Here is a 22566-nt window from a genome sequence, read left to right as displayed (position 1 = left end):
CCGCCTCCGAGGAAGATGGTGAGTCCTGGGGCACGGCTGCTCGCTGCCGCTCACCTGCGTTCCCTCCATGCCGAGGACGTGGTGGGGGTGTGGGGGGTCTACTTGGTGGCACTTGCTCCGCAACGGCCGCTCCAACGGCCGCAACGGCCGCGCGCGGCGCTCCCCATTGGGCGGCCGCTCCGCCCAATGGCGCGTCGGGGGCGGGCGGCTCTCGCGAGAGCGGCGCGCGGGGCGGGGGGCCGGGCGCGGGGCGGCGGCGAGCAGCACCATGTTGCGGGCGGCGGGGGCGCAGCGCGTGAGGCGGGCGGTGAGTGCGGGAGCGGCGGGGTCCTGCCCGCTCCCTGCCGGGCGGCGGGCCCGGGGTGCCGCGGGGGCGGCTACGCGCTTAGGTCGCGGCCTGCCCCGCAGCAGCCGCCCGTTCCGAGTGGGGCAAAGGTGGCGGGGCGGGGCCCGGCGCGCGGGCGGCGCCTCGTGCTGCCCGTCCCGCGTTCGCTGTGGCCCGAAGGGGCCCCCCGAGGAGGGGCTGAGAGGCGCCACCCTCGGCCCTCGCCGCGGGGCTGGGGGCGGCTGCTCCCGCGCTGCCGGGCAGGAACACGCGGGTTAACCCGGGTGGTCCCGCGGCGGGGCGCCGTGCCCTTGGGGGTCGTGCGCTGCCCGTGGGGCATGGCGTGTGTCCTGGCACGCACCTGGCCGTGCTCAGCGCCGAGGGGAACTCACGGCTACCTGCGGCAGGTGCCTCCTGGAGCCGCCTTGAGTATCTGGTCAATCTCGGAGCAGGCGCTAAAACAACCCCCTGCCGCTGTCCCGACAAATAAATGTTGGGACGCTCACTAAAACTTCATGTAAACAGCCCTTCTGATGTGGTTTTACATCTCACAAGTTTCCTTTTTGAGATCTTTTTGAGACTTTTATGGGCACATACTCTGTAGAGCCCTAAAATAATTATATGTTAACTATTTTCAGATACTAAAAATAGTTTAAAAGAAGAGCAAAGGTAGACCAGGGCACACTGACCCGGTTAATCCAAAACTGAGAACTGCTGTGATTAGGTCACCACATTAGCTGTTGCAGGGCTGCACACTTTCTGCACTCTCTGTAGAGAGCCAGGTATTCCTCAAAGCGCACAGCACTCGTCCCACTGCTGTGCAGACAGTGATTTGTTATTATGATCACATTACAGTGCAGTTTCATGCACTGGAAACTTGGGGACAGCTTTTTATTTTTCAGCTATATGCATCTAAATTTATAAATTTATTAATTATAACTTACGAAGTAAAGTTAAACAAACACTGTGTACATTTTCAATGTAGTCTGCAGGAGAAGTGAAGCAATTTTCTGTGTAATGCTGCTGAAGCCTCTGTTGCAATAGTGCATCTCGTTTGGGGTCTTGCAGTTCAAGAGCAAATGGAGAAAAATAACAGGACATGAGGCCTGTAGAGAATGAACAACAAGGAAAGGTCAGGTTGTGTAACTTAAAGAAGGGAAGATGAGGGAGATCTGTCTGCAAATGCACAAAAAATGGTGCAGAGGAGGCAGGCAATAAGCTGTTTCCTTATTGCATGTGTAATTAAAGCAATTTAAGATAGATAGAAAGACTAGCTAACAAGCTGGGAAGAGTAGATAGGCATTAAGGAATCCTCTCTAGTAGAAAGTTTATTAAATTTTTGGAATAAGTTGTTCAGGAGTCTTCATCACCAAAAGGCGCTAACAACAGACTAAACAATTGGAAATAACATATATGGCTGCTTTATGATCTTCTGAGAGAGAATAATTTTATATAAGCTCACAAAGTCTCTTCTAAGCTTACAATGGTATGAAAGTTAGGATTGTGAGGATTGTCTTGCAGACGATCGTAGGGGAATTTTTCAGGTCACCAATTCCTCCCACCATGAAACAACAAGCACATAAAAAATAGAGAGTTTTAAGTGAATATGTTGTATTTGCTATCAGATATGTAAGTCTCTGTCCTCTTGCCTGTTCTCAAGTTTGTTTTTTTTTCTCTTGAATGACCTTGCATGGCAATTTTAAGCCAGTGACACAGCAGTAGTCGTTCTGGGAGGATATAATACCACTGCCTTTAAATTTGATTCTAGCTCTTGTTCTTGTGTTGAGCTTAGACTTTGTGCTAAGGGCATTTCTGAAGAGCAAGTTGTTTACTCTTGGCACACAACATAAATGAACCTCTTGGTCTCCCTGTATGCTACTCCTAAGCTCCCGCAGCAAAAAGAAAACGGAGGCATTGAGAGGCCTCAGGACTCCCTATTTCCTAAGGAAACTGTTTTGCTTTGCATAAGATTTCAGGGTTCTGTTGTTTCAAAGACCCAAATGGAATAAGAGTTGCTTTTGTTTCTGCAATATGGTTTTTATTTTGCAAAAATGCTTTAGGGTTGGCTTCCCATTAAATGTATTTCTTTTTCACTTTGTGATGTAGCATGTTAGTTTTCTTATTGCATAGCAGCTTTTAGATAAAGGTAGGTGCTGCTTATTTAATTTTTAGTGGTATTGAGCAGATATACTCAGAGCTTTTGTGGAGGGACCCAATTTTCACAGGTGTTGAGTCTTTAGTTTTCTGCTGAATTTCTTACTATGTCTGAAAACAGTGAATTTTATTTAATTTTTTCTTGTATGTATTATACTACGCATGTGGTCCTCTTTTATTTATTTATTTATTTATTTTTTACTTGAGATCATTCATTTAAATAGATTTGATAGTCAGAAACACACCAACAAGCTATGGCCTTACTCAGAAACTATTGTGGAATCTCTGTAATCCTGTGTAATCATTGATAAGCTCAAGCTGTTAACTACTCTTTAAATATACATTTATTTTTATTTCACTTTCAGTAGTGTTATATGTATTTAAAACCAACTTGTTACGATTTTACTAACAATTTGTATGGGGCATATCTGGAAAAGCTTCTTCTGGATTGCATCTTTCTTTTGCTGCTTCTCTTACAAATCTTACTATACTTAACCTTTTTTTTTGTAAATGTCTTCTTAATTTCTTCTACTTTTCTTTGCTGTAGTTATAGCACATCTTTTCTGTTTGGATATCTGTAGTGTTGTTTCTCTAGTTTACTATTTCTCGGAGTTAAATGGCCGTTTCTTAGACATCTGTACAGAGATCCTAGGAAAATAGATTTTTTTTTTTATTCTGGAACTCCCTTCTCTTTTTTGTGTTCCCAAATAGATATATTATTTTTAAACTTTCCAGTGATAAGACTGTCATATTAAAATGAGGCAAGATTTTGCTTGTATAGGTCTTTAATAATACCCAAATCCTAGTCCCAGGAGTCAGTTCTTGGGAATTTTGCCCAGTCTTAACAGATCTTTATGAGATGCAAAATTCCTTTTTGGTAGTTTTAAAATTTTAATTGGTTGCCAGTTTGCTTTTACATCTGAGAAAATCAACTTTAGAGAATCCTTTGTGGGATGTAGTTGTTAAGATGCTTTTGCCTTGTGTGTTTTTACTTGGTCTTATTTCTCCTGGTTCCTCTGAGGATGTTGGGAGGCCAACACCAGTTTCCTGGGGGCAGTTTCTAATCAGCTTATATTATTTTCATAACGTGCTTGCAGAAAGCACTTTTTGGCTGACTGCATCTTTTGTTGCGACATTTGTTACATACTGTACTTGTGGATCCAGTCTCATGATTCCTGCGTGCAGAGAGTGTCCTTGAGCAGGAGATGGGCTGCAGTACCACCGAGGCAGCTGATGCCTGTCTGTCCACCAGCCTTGATAAGCAGCCATGAAAGATTTATGATACTTTGGGATTTTCTGGCTGTTAATTCGTGTGTGCTGGGCTTGCTGCCAGCGCGCTGCACAGGTGATCTGTCCATGTGCTGACAGACGGACACACGACCTGCTTGTGCTGGAGTTGCTGTGGGGAATGGATACCTGTGCAAACTGAGGGAGGACTTTGGATGGGTCGTGTTGGCCTCAGTGTGTGTTCATCTGTGCAAGTAGACTGAGCATGTCCAGATTTCTAATGTTTGCTCAAGACAACAGCAATGAATAGGCTAAGTAATTTTATTAGGCATGTGCTTAAGGTTTCACATTCTGCTCGGAAATCTTCCTGGATTTCTTGGGTGGGCAGCTGAACGATGCTTTGGGAACCCTGAGGAGATAGATTCAGAGAATCCTCAGAGGCTTGGTTGGTGTATACTGCACGTGTAGGAAAGGTTGGTCTCGCCAGCTTTAGACATCTGGCAGTCGGAGGCCAGGTTTGCTCTGCAGTAAATGGAGCAAACCTGAGAACTCCAGATGAATTTCTTGCCTATGTTTTTATTTCAGGACAGACTGAATCACCATCTGGAGTTTCCTCCAGAGGGGAAATGCAGATGTTTCAGTTGTGGAGTCAACATAGATGCCTAGCATAGGTGAAATAAATTCCTGTTCTACCGGTTGTTGTCACATGTGTTTATTGCTTATGAGAAGACAGGTAATTGCAGCAGTTTGTGGGGTATTCAGTTGTGGCTGATCTCTTGGATAGTTTGATTTTCTAGAACCTTATTTTCATTGGGCGCTTTCTAGAACACCAGAACTGAGGTTTTTTTTCCTAGCTTCATGTGTTATTCCTTGTGCGTTTTATTTTGAGGCCAGGTGATTAGGTTTGTGCTCAACCTGTTTCACCTGGGGCTGGAAGCAGCCATCCTGCCCAGGTACAGCTGGAGAAACTGCGTCAGCCAAAAAATTGCTTGTCCCTGCTCCTCAGCAGCTGTAGAGGCTGCTTCACTAAGGTAGCTGCCTGTCCTGTTCAGTGCAGATTCTCAGCTCTCCTGATCACTGGCTAAATTAGCCTCTAGTTTTGCTGCAGAATCTTTATTGTCACAAACTAAGCTTACCATTTGATCTTGTTCTGGTTTTATTTATTTTTACAAATGATTTTATGTGTTTAAGTGTATTAAAATTTAGAATCGCCTAGGAAGATTGTTTGTTCCTCCAGGATTTTTACCCAAGATTTAGGATGAGAATTCTATTTATTTTTAAGTCTGTTCTTAACTTTATGTTCAGAGGCCTCACGTGTAGGGATAAAGTGACCTTCCAGTGTATTGTTCCCACAAAGTAAGTATGGGAGTTACTGGTTTAGAAATAAAGTCTAGTTTCTGTTGTAATAACCATCAGGCTCAATAAACCTCCGTTACTGTTACACTTTCTGGTTAAAAAATAAATTATTTCTGAGTTTATTCTAGAACCAGTTGACAGAGTGATGTAGAGCTCTTCTGTGGTGCAGTACTTACTTAGGGAAGAGATCATAATATAGTCAGAATTAAGTGTGTGTTTAAAATGCGTGCTGCTTAGAGCCAAGCCAGGCTCTTGTTAAAGAAGCCTTTGGAGAGTCTGCAGCTCCCCCTGGAAATTTGAAAACTTCAGAATCTTTCAGGAGTGCGGCCTGCTTTCCTCTGTGACAGGAATGTAAATCACTGAAAAGTGGGCTTCTTGCCACAAGAGCATGGATTTTTTTTTTCCAAACGGTGACTAAAATCTCATAACTCTTGTGGCAAATTATGTATGAAACATAATCAAAAATATGGTGTCTGATCTATATTGGCAATAATTAGTTTGTTACTGGCAATTGGCTTCACACGATCTCAGAATCTTTAATCATAATAAGTAGCCTTATGCATATAGGATGAAATGCAAAGTACTCTTATAGGAATCCTTACAGTTTTAAGCACAATAATACATTATGGTTCTGATTCTGCAAAGATTTATGTGTGTATTTATATTTTTACTTTGTGATGAGTTTTACAGAAGTCCTTTGGGTCGTTTTCTCCAGGTGGAGTTTAGCATGTTGATAGGCTCTGTGTGGGGAAGCTTGTATCCAAATTTTAGCGTCTCAGATTTTTTGAAGTTATTTTTTGTAGTTTAATTGGTGGGTAAGTGTATGTTTGAGGTGAGGGAAGATGGAGTCAGAGTATATATTTTAAAAAACAATATTTGGCTGTGCAGTCTTTAGTGTTGTATTAGTGGTTTGGTCATAGGAATATATTTTGTTTTCCGAGTTAAAACTCTTGTTACATTGATGGTAACTCAAGTTTTGATTTAGGCTTTGTGTAGGATAAAGACTAAAAGAATACTATTCCCTGCCCTACAATTTCCCCATCCTGCTGTTTGTCTTGGAGAAAAAACACTTCCCAGATTCACCTGAGAATTAGAGAAGAAAGTGTTAGAGCTTGGAATACTGTGGTTTCCTTTCCTAGTAGTCCTTTGCTTTTTTTTATTTTTCAATTTTTGCCTTAGGAGTTACAGTTTGCGTGTGGAGGGTGGATTGCTTAGTTATTACTGAAGCAGCTGTATTAAATTGTGGTGGTATACTGGAGGGTGAAAGAGTTTAATGTTTTAAAGGAAAATGGAATAGCTTAAAATTAAACCTGACTCCGTTCAACAGGTTCTGTTGCTCTGGTTTCGGACTGTGAGCCCTTCCTACTTGATTATCTTCCTACCACTATGTGCAGCTTTGCCTTTATAAATACCTAATTTAAAAATGGAGTTCTCTAGTAGATTTTGGCTAAGCCTGTAGGGATGAAAAAAAAAAGGCAAGTAAATGCTTATTTCCTCCCCCTGATTTCCTTGTGCCGTAGACTTGCCTTTTTTCCTCTTGTGGATTTCATTCCATAATCATCTAAAATCTTACATTCATGTTAAATTATGCCAACTTTAAGAGGTTTAGTTAAGTTGACCAACTGAGCTGGAGTATGATCTGATCAAATGTTTTTTTAAAACACTTTTCAGTTGATTCCTATGGATTATACTTACAGCAATTTGTTACAGATATGCTGCAAATCAAGCAGGTTTAAACTTTTTAAACACTTTGTGCATTCTAGCTACTTGATCATATGTCTAAGCTAACTAATTTTTTTTGATTAGTTGACAATTTTGTGTATAGAGAACTTATTTTCTGTAAAGCGTTGGGTGCTCTAAGGAACAGCTTTTACCTAAATACTAACTATCAAACCCTGCCTTCTCTCCCTTTCTCCAAAGGCATCGCTGCTTCGGCGGCTTCAGAGCACATTAGTCATAGCGGAACACAACAATGAGACTCTCACGCCCGTTACACTGAACACTATCACGGCGGCAAAATGTCTTGGAGGGGAAGTTTCTTGCTTGGTAGCTGGTACCAGCTGTGACAAGGTAGGAGATCCTATTTTCATATGAATGAAATAATGAATGCAGTCAAATGATATGCGATAGCATCTTGGGCGGCCTGCAAAGTAATCTCTAGCGAAGAGGAACTGCCAGCGGTTGCTAATCCACGGGAAATGTCCTGCACTTGAACTGTTTCTTTTCTCAAATGAGAATGGGGGTATAGATTTCATTTCGCAAGTGAGAATATCACTTAAAGTTGTTAAAAGCTTAAAAAAGCAAACAATATTTTTATAAGGCTAAAGGACAATTAGCTTTAAAAACAGTATTCTCATGCAGTATTTGAAAGAGAAATATTGCAGTGCTAAGAAACCGGGGAGGAATCTTTTTGCAGTGAAACAGAAGCCAGCAGAAGTGGCACGGTACAGTGACAAACAGAATTTGGGAGCACCTCACTTTTACTTGTTAGCTGCTAGCAGCGTAGTGAGAGCATGTCTGCAACTTAAAAATCTGAAATTGCTGTTTCTTGAGTTTGTCATATCACTCATGTCTAAAATAGGAATTGCTTGTATCTTTTCTATTGGCCTTGGTTCAGTCTAATGTTCAATACATTAAAAATCTAGAAGTTATTCATCCTTTGGTACGTTAGTGTCGCTCCTATGCCAGAGTGAACAGTACCACAGGCTCATGTGAACGGTAAACTAACAATAATTAAGCCTAATATTTATCTCTATTATTATTATTATTTATAGGATTTAGAAATTATTATTCTGAAAGTGATGTCTAGTATCTCACATGGAAGACATACTCATGGCAGCTAATTTAACTGTAGTTTGAGAAACCTCACTGGCTATTGGAAGATTGATTCTAAACTGAGGCCCTGGTGTTAAAAGTTGAGACCAGAAGCAAATATTTGTCTGGTTCCTGATGGTAATAAAATTTTGGATTTTGCCTGATATGTCTGTCTTTGGGTAGAAAAGCAATTGCATTTTTTTGTTGTTGTTTTTGTTTTTTGTTTTTTTTGTCTATTTGCTTTTAATAGTACTTTGTTTCTTTTGGATAACGTGTGTCATCCTGGGGAAAAGTGATTTTCTTATTTTGTGAATACCTCATAGAAAGGAAATTTCTTTTTGTTTTGAGCTGCTTCGAAAGACTGTGCGGGTAGAACGAAGCAGCCTGTTCCTGGAGTGGCTCTTTTGCAGCAGCTGTTTGGAATGTTTGTTTGTTTCCTCTTGCTAATTTCTGAGTGTAGAGCTGATACTCAGCAAACTCCATAGAGCTTTGCTAGGGCTGGAACAGTGCATGTGGTCTCCAGACACTGCTGTCAGTCCTTTTCCCTCTGATCTGCAACAACCCTTTTATCATTTAAACTTCACTTCTTCAAATTTAAAGGAAAAAAAAAAGCATAAATATAGATTTGAAAATATGCATTGCATTAGTGGGCAAGGAGTCATTTGCAAACAAAGGATTTCTGCTAAAATTTGCACAGAGATTGTAACATCACTGTGGGATTTTATTTGCATTGTATGTTCATGTGGTAGATTGTTACTGATTTTAAAGAAATTGGTTTAGTTTCTTAGTGATTGTATCAGAATACTAAGCAACAATCTTCAAGTGTGACTGCTATTAACTGTCATAATAAATCGTAGGATTATTGCGAGATCCTGTGTACAGGAGGTAAGCTTTCTTATTTTTGCTTTGCTTTGTAGTTTTCTTATTCACAAAATTCATTTGTATTACTCCGCAAAGGGCTGTGCTGGGAGGCAGAAGGTGCACGGCTTATTCTGTCACTTTTGATTTTGAAAATTACGCACTTTTGTGTTCCAGTTTTACATAATCTGTGAGTTCTTTGCAGCAGGGTCTATCTCTTGTTATTTGTTTAAGGTGCGCTGTGGAGCTCTAACACTTTCAAGTGCTGTTATAAATTAATAACAATGCATTTGTAATCATAGGTAGCACAAGAAGTGAGCAAAGTGCAGGGTGTTGCAAAAGTTCTAGTGGCTCAACACGATGCATACAAAGGATTTCTAGCAGGTGAGAGTTATTCTTAACTATGTATTGACAGAATAATTGGCATTTGTGTTTGTGATTGAAAATATAAATAGTTGTAAATCGTGAGCAATATATTTTTATCCTCAGAGGAGCTGACTCCCTTGGTTTTGGAAGCTCAGAAACAATTTAATTATACGCACATTTGTGCTGGAGCCTCTTCCTTTGGGAAGGTAAGCAGTTAAAAAGTGCATCAAAAATTTCTTGTAGAAAAAGAGAGGCACTGTTGCATGTGAATCAAATGCCTGAGGGAGGGTTTTCAGATCAGCCATAGACTGAACAGAGTTTTCAAAAGATGCTACAGTAGTTAATTGAAGAGTTGTCATTCGTTAGAAACACTGATTCACTTTTGAATTTTATCATGGACGAACCTGGAGGAGTTAGAATTAAAGAAAGGAGCAGTTTTGAGAAAAAGTGAGTTTCCTTGAGAAAAAGACGAGCTAGTCCTATGTAAACGAGACGAAATATATAAAATATATAACACATCACAGATTGAGAGATCTGAAAACATGAAAATTGTAAGGAAAAATGCAGTAAATGAAGATGAAAACCTATGCAGATAGCTCATCGTGGCTTTATCTTCTTTCTAGATTGTTGGGTGGTTTGCGCGCTGAAATGAAAGTGCACAGATCTGTTGGGACAATACTTTGGGGAACAGGAAAGATTGTGTCTACAATATATATAGTATAGATGGAGTTATCTTTAAAATATATACTAATAACATAAATCCATCACCTAGCCAAGATTCTGTATTGAAAATAGTTTTTCACAACTTATTTTTAAGGAACATGTTTTTAAGGATTCAGGGTTCCTTAATACTTGTCATGGTGCAGCTAAATTAGGCAAGAGTACTTTAGAAATCTGCCAGCGTGGGGTGAATATGACATCAACCACCTATCCTTCTACCTTCACTGTCAATCAGTATCAATCCTTTTACTCATAAGTTTGCTAAGAGTAATCTTCATATGCTTTAAGTGTTTCCCCCCCACGCCCTTCTTTTTTTTTTTTTTTTTTTGATCCGCAGTGGCTTAGTAAAGATTGCCTGCTTTTATTTCCAAGTTTGTACTCCGAGTTGAGCAGTGCTTTTCTTGAGGAAAGAATCAGTGACTATCTTCCTTGTTGAGTGCTCTTTCATATGAGTAAAAGTTCCAGAACTGGGCCTTTTGTGTTATACCAGATTAGCAGGATTAATTCCTTAGTGCCTCATGTTTCACGTTTTGCCCTTTTTCCTTTTCCAAAGGTGCTAGGTCATTTTCTAGAGTCAATTACAGAATAGGAGAATATATGCTTTAATAACAATTTTAAAATATATTTGACTTTTCTTGGGAGGATTCATTTTTTTCCTGTTGTCTCTGGTAACTAGCTCCCAAAATACTACTATTTTTTTTGCAGTGCTGTTGTAAGAACTCAGCAATCCGTAATTGTCAATTTTCTGAGTAAATAGCATCTATATTCAGTTTTAAACTATTGAAGCAAATAAGCCTTCTAATTTAAGATATTGAATTAAGGGTTTACTTACTGTAAGTCTCATAAAATTTCTAATGTTATTAGAGTAATGGATTTGTATTTGGCAGCAAAAACTACATGAGCAGCTCTAGAGGGCTCTGACAGTTGTGCCTTTTCACTCAGACAACTTTTTATGAATTGAAAGTCAGGAAAGCAAATGTTTCTTTGCTTAGCATATAAATATGATCCCATTTTCTTTGCATTTCCTCATGTTCAGTATATCAGCCTTTTACTTTTCTAACTTTTCATCTTTAACTTTTAGAATCTTATTCCCAGAGTGGCAGCTAAACTTGATGTTGCCCCTGTTTCTGACATTATTGAAATTAAGTCGCCAGACACTTTTGTGCGAACTATCTATGCGGGTGAGTAATCAGAAAAAGTATGTGGTATTTGTGCAGTAAAGGACCCAGTGTTGATAACTGTTTTACAGAACTCTGTTAAGAGAACCTGGGAGTATGTGAAGTGTTTTCAGTGTTGTGTATTTCTACCTTAGAATCTAAATTGCTATGGTTCCTAAAAATGAACCATGGAGGTAGACATGATGTTCATGTGTGAGAACAAACAGTACCAACAACTTTGGTACTGTAGGATTTCAGTTAGAAACCAGTTCAGTCAATTAATAGAATTTGGCAACATCCTTTATACATATTGCATTTCCTTGTTAATGCACTTCTGATCAGATTTTGTAAAACGCAAGACATTAACTTAATTGTCTGACTTTATTTAATATGACAAGCATTAGTTCTGAATTAAGATACCACAGGGTTATTTTTCCTGATTATGAAGACACTGGACTGATTATTAGTAATTTTTAATTGACTTAATTTGTAATTTTTTTCAGTCTAGTTTCTCTACTGCTTCTCTGACTCAATGTTTTAATTCAGATAGTAGCTCATTAGCTTGTGTTTCTTAATTTTGTTCTACAAGATTTTTCTTCCCCCAACATGCTATGGTATTTTCAGTTAGATTACCAGTGCGTTGACTTGTATAGCATTTTTATGTTGCTTCCCCATAATTCATAAATTTGGAATTCAACTTCTTCAACTTCATTTATGGGTAGCTGATATTTCAGCATATTTTTTCTCTTCATTTTTCCCTGCTGCTCCATCTTTAAAATTTTTAAAATGTACCTTTTATAATTCAGGTGATGGAAAAAAGGGAAATAAAAATGCACATATTTGCAGGTGGCTTCCTTGTCTTCTACTCTGCTGAAGCCTTGTGACAGATAAAGATCCCACTTCGAATTGTAGACCCCTTTTGTATTTAAGAATATACTTCCAGATGTGTTTTTTTTCCTCTGAAATTTAGAAGCTCATTAATGAGGGTTGATTTGAATGCAACTCTATCCCATAAAAAAGAGCTCGGAAACATTGAGATAGCAAATATTTTTATTTAGTTTTTGTAATCTATGTAATCTATCTTAGGTGTCAAAGTTTCCAGTTTTGGGCATCTAAAACTGCAATTTTAGGAAGTAACTTTCTTAATGTTACCTATTCTAGAAGAAGGACTAATATATTTCTCATAATTATTTTTTTCTATGAAATAAATTACTTCATCTCTTACAAAAGTATAATGTGTTGGTTTTCTTTTTGTTTAGGAAATATACTTTGCACTGTACAATGTGAAGAAAAGATAAAAGTATTTTCTGTACGAGGAACTTCTTTTGAGGCTGCACCAGTAAGCGGAGGTAGTGCCAGTGTAGAAAAGGGTGAGCATTTGTTTTCAAACTCTCCTATTTTGTGTGATAGAGTTACTTTTGCTCCGTGCATGCTGATGTTTTGCAGAAATACTTGTCATATGAAACCACTGATTGTAACCATTATAACTTTAATATGCAGACTTGCGTTTTTTAGCGATGCAGAGTAAGGACAAATTGTCTGCTCACTTCCTACATTCTCTCTGACCAGACATGGAGATTATCTGTACTGAAACATGTGCCCTTTACACTTGCTGCTTAAACATTTTCTACAGCAATCCTGAGACTTCTCTTTATTTTCTTGCATCACAGAGTAAATAAGTACAACTAATGAGAGGCTTGTAACTCAGAGCCATAAACTAATTATTGATAGTATTTAAAAAGGTCATGATAGAATCAGTTCTTGAATGAGCTGTATTTGAAAACTGTATTAAGTTAAAGGTCAAAGTTAGAAGACTGAAAATGCTTTACTATGCTTTTTATTTCCCGTCCCGTCCCCGCAACTGGATGAAATCAGTAACCCCTCCGCCGCCTGTCGCTATATCGGAATGGCTTGAGCAGCAGTTGACAAAAAGCGACCGACCAGAGCTTACTAGTGCAAAAGTGGTTGTCTCAGGTGGTAAGTAGATAAAATTGCGCTATGTTGCATTTCACTAACAATATGCATCGTAAATAATGTCTGCGGCGATGTGATACATTTTTAGAATACAGATAATATGATTTAATTCTGAAATATGGTATATGAGGACAGTGGGAAAGCAGCCACTATTTTTATATTATGAGCAGTGAAAAAATGAAAGTTTAACACATGCTAACAGACATTTTAAGAACATTAACATACCTAGTGGGTCCCTTCAAAATTATAGAAATATCACATATTTTTAGATGAAAATATGTTTTACTCAAAACGACGGCTTGTTACAGCACTCCAAGCATGTTTGTCTAAATTTTAAAAATCATTACGTTCTTTTATTCTTCATGTGTCAAGTGACAAATTGTGATATATACAATTTCTTCATTATTTCACTACAGAATTTTGTACTTAAAGCCAGCAGAGGGAGCACATATTAGTGACAAATTCTGTTTCCCTGATTTAGAGAGTGAGATTGATGATGCTATAGGCAGGAAGTAAACTTGACAGTGGTGTTGGTTTATATATAGGAAATGAAAATATTAATCACGAAGTAGAATCTCTAAAGTGTTAAATATTATTTAGTGTTATGTTCAGAAAAACGGTTGCCTTTGCAAATATAAGCACTAATACAGAAATTCTATGTAGACAATAAAACTTATGACTCATATTCTTAATCTTAATAAAGCATTCTTTCTTGATCTTTTTTTTCTTAACTTTTAAGGTCGGGGCTTAAAGAGTGGTGAAAATTTTAAGTTGCTATACGATCTTGCGGATCAGTTGAATGCTGCAGGTAAATTTATTTTCTTTTATTAACCCTGGTTATTATATTATATTATGTTATATTATAGCAGTCGCATTCAAAAGAGTATTCAGCTTACGTCTTTCACTTTCATATCCTATTAAAGAAATTCTTAAAACCCTCGTAACTTAGTCCTGGATAAAATTTTGGTTTGTCCTTGTGATCTGCTATATACTTAATTGCCCATGTATGACACAAAATGCTCAATATTCTTTGCCCTTACCAAATCTCCCAACGCACATACATGCTCACAAACATATGAGTTAAAAAATGTTATTCATTTTGAAGAGTTGATTGTCATATATTCTTAAATATATGACTTCTCCTATCCAGAGTCCCTTTGACAATTCTTTTAGTTTGAATAGTTCTGCCTTTTTGCTATTGTTTTACATTAACAGAAAGCTGGCTATGCAGTATTGCAGCAAAATAGTCTAAGTAAACAGGTCGAGGAGGAGGAGCTGTTTGCACTAGTATTTTAACTGTATTAGCTTTAGATGCAGAAATAGATAGGTATTTTTATATGAACTGCCTCACAGTGTCCGTGTGGTGTTTTCAAGTTTAGTTGGACATTTTCTTTACGATGCCTGACTTCCGAGCTCTGCAGCAGTGTAAGATGGCATGTGTTCTATTCAGCCTCGGTGGAATGTTATGGAAGGGCAGTTATGGGAAAATTCTCTTTTGACAAAGCAGAGAAAATAATGGAAATATGCCAGACCGAAATGCTCAGTTTTAAATATATGGCCCTTTGGTGCTGGGAATAAGGATTTCCTGTTGCTTATGAAGTGCATTAGCACTTAGCATTTGGAAATTTCAGTTGGTGGTGCAGAGAGGGATTACTATAAGAGCTCTTAAAAGGGAAGTTTCTAAATACGTGCCGTTACAGTATGGGACTCTCCAGTAAAATACACGTGCTTTTATGGTGATATAAATTTGGCTCGCTAATATTTTAAAAGAAAACACTGGAAATATTTTCTTTCAACTAGTTGGAGCTTCCCGTGCAGCTGTCGATGCTGGCTTCGTTCCTAATGACTTGCAAGTTGGACAGACGGGCAAAATAGTAGCACCAGTAAGTATGGAAATCTCTTTCATAAAAAGGCTGTGATGCTTTCCAGTATACTCTTTCCTTCAAAGTGAAAGCTTAGAAATGAGCTAGGTCTTAATACTGAGCCTAGCAGGAAAATCTTAGTGTGTCCAGGGTGATACTGTCACCTGAACATGCATTTGCAAAACTACAATGAGCTGTCATATGAATCTCTACGTTAGGAGAACCTGAAGTCTTTTGCAGAAAGTTTTGTCAAAGTTTTTGCAGAACGGGTTTTTAATAGGGGCTTGAAGTGAACGTTTTGTGGTTTCCTAATGTCACTGATACACCAGAACGTGCCATTGCTAACATAAAATTGAAATTATATTGATATGTGGCTTGATCTCTGAGAATTGGGGTTTGATTTTGGGGATTTTTTGTTTGTTTGTTTTTTACAGACAGACTAGATAATGATTTTCTGAGTTTTGATAACTGTAACTGGATTTATTGCATTACATGCTAAGCAAACATTTAATGTGAGCCAGCGTGGATTGAGGAGGGATGACTAAGGACACGACTAGGGAATTGTGACTAAAAGCATGGGCAGGCTGTATCTGTCAGATACAGACTTGGGTATAAGCCTAACTCTGCTTCCTTGTGATGTTTTCATTTTGCGCATAATACATAAATGTTATGTTTTTGGAAAGAACATACATCAGCTATAGTCCAAAATCTAATACGTTCTTTTTGTTAAGGGAACGTTTGTATTTAAATATAATGTGCTTTCTTTTGGTCACTAGCTGTAAGATTGCTCCAGCTGCAGCTACAGGCCTCATGAAACTGCTCCGACTAAACACGTTCGGTGCAAACACAGTACAGGCAGCTGCAAGGTGTATGGGCACCACAGTACCAGGAGGCAGAGGTGGCTGGCGCAAGGAGGCAGTCTTAGCTGGCTGTCACGTACCCAAATCTTTGAAAACCAGGGAGTGACGTGAGTGTCATTTGGCCCTCCTGAAAGGGCATAAGATGAGAATGATCAGGCTTAGATCTTCAATACCAAAATTTTCATTAATGAAGTAGAAAATGCTAATTTGAGGACAACTCAGCTCAGGTTCATCTCTCTCAAGGCTCAAAGGTGAACAGTCTTTCCAGAGACACAGCATACCAGGTAAACAGTTACATTCAAATTAAAAAAGCTAGTTTTTGATGGAGAAATAGTGCTAAAACTTAACCACAAATGGCTCATAGCAACAGGTGAAATATAAATCTACAACCACATCTTGGAATACACAAATGTCATCAGAAAACTCTCTGATGGACTAATGGATATTTAACCATTGTGTTAATAAATGGTCCTAACCAGCGCAGATACAGAGTGCTTCATCTTTTTTATCAGCAGTATAGTGCATTTCTCTCACATCTCCACTCATCCTTCTTAACAAATGCTTATCCAATAAAGTGATATACAGCATATGCACAATTAAACACCCATGATTTCAAATTGTCTGAATGTTTCTGCTACCTCTGACAATACAGACAAGGACAACATGTGTTGGCATAAAACATTTTCAAGTTTCAATGACAGTGTTATTTATTTATTTTTTTAAGAAAATAATTCTAGAGTTGCCAGGTAGGGCTTTTTTTTTTTTTTTTTTGGTATGTGTTGCCTAGGGATCTTAATTACGCAAAGGTTCATAGCTGTGTAGTCTTCAATTCACATTCTGCAATCTTGAATTCACGTTCCTGTTTTTACCTCACAGGCATTTTGGTCCTTTAGTTAGGAAACAATTATGTATAGTGGAAGAGATAATTCATTTAAAGGAACAATAAAAATGGACTCTCTTGATCAGATCAGAATTATACCAACTATTTTAATAATAATCTAGAAGATGTCTGTTTCCTCTTCTTAGGAGAATTTCTTGATATCTGTAGTTCAGGGAGAGAGTTTTACTTAGAAAATTGCAAAGCAGCTCTATACATTGATTAGTTATGTTAGCTGAGTCCTGAGTCTTGTGCTTAGTTTTAAACTCGAATTTATGTGGTGCCTGCTCTTCTGGGCATGGGGGCTTCAGGCAGGGAAATCCTGGATACCAGAGACAGTTGGAGTTTGAGACGTGCTTGCTGTCCTATGCAGCTGTTGTTTTGTTTTGTGAAGGGAAAGTGTCCTTGCTCTTAGTCTTCTGGTGGTAGTCTCTTGCCCAGTCTCAGTATAGGATTGGAACGCAATCTAAAGATTCTGAAATTTGGTCGTTTTTGAGAGTTGGGGAGAAGAGTTACTTACGAGAACAGGAGGTTCTTCTCTTGCTGACTTTTGCCCATGACTGCACGGAGAGCATCTCTGTCCCAGTGACTGGGTAAGAAGGCAGTGATCTAAAAGATCCCTTGCGTCTGAGTGTGCATTTGATGGAGGAAGAGTACTTTTGGTCACTGGCCTTTCAGTAATTTCCTGAACGTCTTTTTTAAGGTTAGAGTCCAGATAGTGCAGCACAGGACATGAGAATATTTGCAGGAACAGAAGCTTTCCTGAAATGCTGGTTTATTAATACATGAGCAAACTGCCAGGCAAGAAATTTCTAGGCTTTTTTTTTGCCTCACTAACAAAAGAATGCACTTAAATAAGGAGTACAAATATTGCCTTCTTTCTGTTTGAAAATTAGTTCTGTGCAGTTCCCACTTCCTAAATAGCTGGATCTCTAAACTGTGAGCTTCCATTTATGTTGGCATTCATGCCTTCCCCCCCTACCCCGGATCTTTTGGATTTTTTCTCTTTTGTAATTTTATTCGTCATCTTAAAATGCTAGAGTGTGTTACTCTTGTTTCTTGTTGTAGCTTTTTTACCCATTGATTTCTTGATGACTGCAACTCTCCGTTTGAGCATTGTGTGTTATGAAAGAAAAGGCTGGTGTGTATTATCAGAGGAGATGGAAGAAGTAGTTTAGGTATAAATAAGTGCATATATTAAATAAGTCTGAGCAAAAATATTATCTTCCTAGTATATCATGTTTTTAATCAGGACCATTTTTATTGTAAGAAGCCTTTTATGGGGGGATAAAGTGCATTATGTCTGTTACTTATATGAATGGGGCATGGGTATTTCTATTATTAGTTCTGTTTTAGGTTTCCTTATCCAAATTATAATTAGTGATATTGCTAATGTAAAATAAATAGTGTGTAATCTTTCTTGCCTAATTTCAGCCTAACACTTAAATGAGAAAAACCTCCAGCTCTTGTATTTCAGCGCAGTGAGTCTTTGTGCAGACTGGGAGAGGCGAGAAGTTGTCGTGAGCCTTAAGTGGCTTCTCCTGCTCCTTGGGCTGTGAGTTGGCGTCCATGGGGCAGGTCTGCGAGGAAGGGGCTGGCAGGGGGCTGCTGCACTGCTGAGGAGATGGCTTTACTGGGAGCGTCCGACCTCTGCTTGTTGGGTAGTGTAACCCCTGCTGTAATTATTTCCGTGTTTCGAAGTCCATGCGCTTTCAGGGTCTGGCTCACTAATTGCTTTAGCTTTCTTTTATGTTTTCTTTAGCTGGCGACAGGGAAGAAGTGGCCACACCAGTATTCACAATTTTAAGACTAAAGGGGTCCATCTAGGATTAAACATCCGTGTGCCACGGTGAGACAGTGTCACCGTCCCCGTGTCAGATTTTATTGCAAGGTTCCCCCTGAGGGGGCACCCAGCAGGGTCAGCACAGCCAGGCACGACGCTGTCTTTGCAGGGGTTCAGCTGCTGCTCTCTTGTTGTTTTCAGCACTGGGTGCAAAATGCTGTTCCAACAGAAGGGTGACAAGGAGGGGAGAACCCGGGAAAGCAGGAGTTGGAAAATACGTGATGCAGTAATAATTGACAGTGGATTAGATGATTGAGCTAGAAATGTGATATGATTACACAGAAAGTGGTTGCATTTGGATATTGCCTGTACTGAGAAGTCTCAGGTGGGGAAGGCAGATGGGAATTCTGTATAGTTCTGTTACAGCTTGCTGGCCTGCCAGTGCCTCCGCTCCCATTTCACACCAGAAGGTCTCCGTGGATATAGTGGATTGCAGGATTGTGAGGGAGGCAGATTTACAGCTCTCATGAATTGACTTAATGACTCAAACTGAAGCAAGTTAAAGAGGTGCAGCTTGTGCAGAGGAGTGAGATGTTAGGTTTGAGTAGTTGAAAGGCACAAATGCCATGGAAGAACAGGAAGAGCTTGCTGTGTGTTAGGTAGAAAACAGGAGTGGGATGAAATTGCAAGATGGAAAAAGCAGGCTGGATATCAAGGATGCATTTGCTAGCAGTGCTGTATATTAAGCCATGAAATAATATTGCAGAGCAGCTCCATATGTTTCGCGAAGTGGTGGAACACGTTCATAACTTGTAGGTACCAGGGTTTTGCTCCATGGTTCCTTTCCCTGCAGTGGGACTTCTGCAGCCCCAACACTGGGACCGGCAGGAAGGGGCAACCTGTGTCACATCATTTACGTGATTCCTGTGTTTCCTACTTCTCTGTGTTAGGTGGCAAAACAATAAAATATTTTTGCCTAGTGTTTTTTTGTTCTTTTTAAAATTCATGGGGTGACTCATGGTTGTATTGCTCAGGTGGGTACGGACACTTTTTCCAGTATTTCTTCCTGTTACTTTCGTAGGGATTATTTGCCCAAGTTAGTTTATCTGTTACCTCCCTTCAGTCTTCTATGTGAAAGTGTGGGGAAACAGGAACAAGGTATGCTTAATTCCAGTATTTCTGTGCTTTTTTTGGTCTCTGATTCGTATCTAAAGCTACTAATTCTAGAGTGAACTAGTTAATTCCCATAGGTTCACAAGAGTTTGTCATCTGTGCCATCTTGTGCATATTCATTTCAAAAATGTTCTTCTCCTTGATTATCAATGGCAAAACCTTCATTTGTTTCAAAACATGGAAGAGAATATTGAGCTGCAGAAGCCCCTGAAATCTAAAACACAGTAGGTTACTGGATTTTCCATACCTTTGGCTAGCTTCTTTGTGGGAATGTGTTACTTTTGCATTACATTTTTTTTATTAATAGACTGGCAGGTGCACTTGTTATTGTATAAATGGCTGAGTTGAGGCCAGTGGGTGGTTGGCAGATGGGAATAGCATTGGGAAAACTGACCATGCTTGGGAAATTGTTTTTGGAATATCTGCTCTGATAATTCACTGCTGTTGAAAAGTAGCTATATGGTGGCAAACTTTAGAGAGCTGTTTGTATGCAGCTGGGACTGAATTTACAGACTACCTTTCTCTGACTTGCTAAAAAGCTAGGGATTGACAACCCCTTTCATCCTGCATTATCCAGTGTAGCTTTTAACTCCAAGAAAACTATGTTCACAAATTGATGCTCTGCTCCTCTGGGGTTGGTGCAGAAACATTAAATTGTACTAAAATATTCATATGTGAGTGCATTTAGCTGAAAGCAATTGATGTGCTTTTCCCTAGAGAACAAAAAAAAATGCTGTATGGACCTGCACTCCGGCAGACACCCTAACCGCGCTTCTTAAGAGTAATTACATGGCTTGGCTGATCAAAGGGTCTTAAAGTGAAAAAGAAATTGTTCATGGGATGCTGTTTAGTACTGTGAACTTCTGAGGGGAACCTATTCGACAGAGTAGTAAACACTGCATAATCATTTGATACACAGCGTAATATCTGTGAACTAATGTCAAGCCAGAAAATATTTTAGTGGGTTAATAGCTTGTAATTGGAAGGAATCTGTTGTGTGAAGTAATTTTCATTACAGGGACTTCTTTCCGGTGCCATTGTCCTTTCACTCTTACAAAGAAAATAAAATATCTGAGCTGTCTTTGGAAGAGTACGTGTTCCAAAGGGGTTCATTAAACTAGCTGTTTAAAAGCATGCCACTGGTATGATGATGAATTGATGTGTGCTGAGGCTTTTCAGTGTAATTCAAAAGTTGGCATAAAAATCAATAGCAGTGGACAGCACACTTGCAAAGAAACTACCTCGTCTTGCGTTGCACCTGGGAAAGATGCACAGCAGTGCATTATAGCGTCCAGAAGTTCCAGCTAACAATTATTCTGTCTCAAGCAAATGTAGCTTTTAAATGCTCCAAGGCAGCCTAAGGCATTTTAAAGTACTTTTACAAGTAAAAAAACAGATTATTCTAAAGGTAATTGAAAGAAGCAGTATGCACAGGAAAACAGCTGCGTTGCTAAGATGCTGACCATCCTTGCAGAGTACTCTGGTGACATTTGTCCTAGCTGCAGGGGGGCGGCCACACGAGCTCTGGAGGCAGCTCCGCGTCCCCCGGCCTGACCGCAGTGCCGGTCCGTGAGTGGGGTCCAGGGACCCGGGGGCAGCAGTTCTGAGCACGGCAAGGGGAGCTGCCCGAGGGATCAGGGAGCCACGGCTCGCCCTGGGAGAAGTGCCAGTGTCCACGTTTCTGAAGGTTTATGGAGAAAACAGTGCAGCGCCAGACTGATACCTTACATAGCAAATGACAAGTCAGGTGCTTGATTCGAGCTCTTGTTTGTAAGTAAGATAAACTGGGGACTTTGTGTTTTGTTTCTTTTTAGGGTTTTTGTGATGCAAACCTGCGCTTACAAACTCTGAGGTCTCTCCCAGGCTCCTGGCTCCCTGGCTCTAGTGGGATACCGTGTTGCAGGACGAGTTAAGACACTGTTGCTACTGCCACGTGGCTGGCAGAATCCCCTTGGCTGCTGCCATGGTCCTTGCGGGAAGCCTGGCGGGTATTGTACGTGCTGATGCCATCTCCTCGTGTGTTTGCAGAGCACATCTTCCATTTTAACCATTTTCTGTTTGCTTGTGTTGCTCGTGCCTGCCCGCCCGCTGCGTTCTGCGCTCTCAGGCCGTTCGGCAGGTTCAGCTTTCTGTGCTGCTCGCTTCCTCCGCGGCGCCTCCCGCGCCGCTCGCCCTTCCTTGGAGCAGCTTCCAAGGACGCAGCGCGCAGCACGGTGAAGCTGCGGTGATGCAGAGGCTGCCCCGTGCCGTGCCGTGCCCCGGCCGGGCTTTCCTGCAGAGCTCGGGCTCTCCTTGCAGGCCTCGGTGCGCCTCGCTCGGCCGTGCGGCCGCCGGCGCCTCCTGCTCCCCGCGCCGCCTCCGCGCTGTCCTCGCGGCGCCCGGGGCCGCATCCCGGCTCGGCGCTCTGCAGCTGGCGTGCTGGGAGGGGTGGCATCAGCTAAAGCCAGGACAGAAATTACTGATTCAGAGAAAATCCAATTTTTCAAAATTTCCAAACAAGGGGCTTGCTTTGAAAAGGATTTAGAAGTTCTTCCTCTTTCCTGGCTTCTCAGGAGAGCAGTCTATTGAATAGACCAGTTCTCTTAGCCAAAAGCAAATAACTAAGCGGGTTAGTTTTAAATGTAGAGTAAATGCCTTTTAGACAGCCTGGTAATTTATAAATGTCCCTTTAATGAAACATCTTTGTCTTTCCTAGATATTTTAATAGAATACATACATAGGCATCTGGCTCTTGGTAACCTGGATTCTTTCCAAAGACTGAACTTCAAAATGTTAAACAGAGTGATAAGAGTCTCTGGTAGTCTAGATGACTAGCACTTAATGAATTGCTCCAAAAATCAAATTACAGTAATGTATTTTTAAAAAGAGCTCATGCTAAAGACTATGGGATGTTACTTTAATTTCTTCTGTAACATCTGTTCTCTTATTTGCTATAATTAAAATATTGCATTCTTACCATGAGTTCTCATATGAACATATTATATTACATTGCAGCTGTGGTTAAAATGTGTTGACCTCTAATAGTAATGTATTCAGCAAAAAGCAATTGGGACTAAGAAA

At 40.0% G+C, this 22566-nt stretch overlaps 1 protein-coding gene across 2 annotated transcripts in view; it reads left to right on the top strand.

The window, feature by feature from the left end:
* The first annotated feature begins 229 nt into the window (after positions 1-229).
* The window catches only part of ETFA (electron transfer flavoprotein subunit alpha), a 28145-nt gene continuing 5808 nt past the window's right edge, over positions 230-22566 (top strand). Inside the window, exons 1-9 of one of the 2 annotated variants that reach the window (XM_088519852.1) lie at positions 230-307; positions 6983-7132; positions 9037-9118; positions 9224-9306; positions 10902-11001; positions 12237-12347; positions 12853-12954; positions 13691-13759; positions 14752-14834. In XM_088519852.1, the coding sequence (XP_088375978.1) occupies positions 269-307; positions 6983-7132; positions 9037-9118; positions 9224-9306; positions 10902-11001; positions 12237-12347; positions 12853-12954; positions 13691-13759; positions 14752-14834 (819 nt within the window). In that variant the 5' untranslated portion in view covers positions 230-268. The remainder of the gene's footprint in view (positions 308-6982; positions 7133-9036; positions 9119-9223; positions 9307-10901; positions 11002-12236; positions 12348-12852; positions 12955-13690; positions 13760-14751; positions 14835-22566) is intronic. The other variant, XM_088519860.1, reaches the window with a different exon arrangement.

Source organism: Tinamus guttatus, unplaced genomic scaffold (assembly GCF_059628265.1).
Source record: "Tinamus guttatus ecotype Peru unplaced genomic scaffold, ASM5962826v1 Tinamus_guttatus_pri_ptg000004l, whole genome shotgun sequence".
NCBI lineage: Eukaryota > Metazoa > Chordata > Aves > Tinamiformes > Tinamidae > Tinamus > Tinamus guttatus.
Note: the sequence above shows the minus strand (reverse complement) of the source record. Positions and strands in the feature narration are given on the sequence as shown.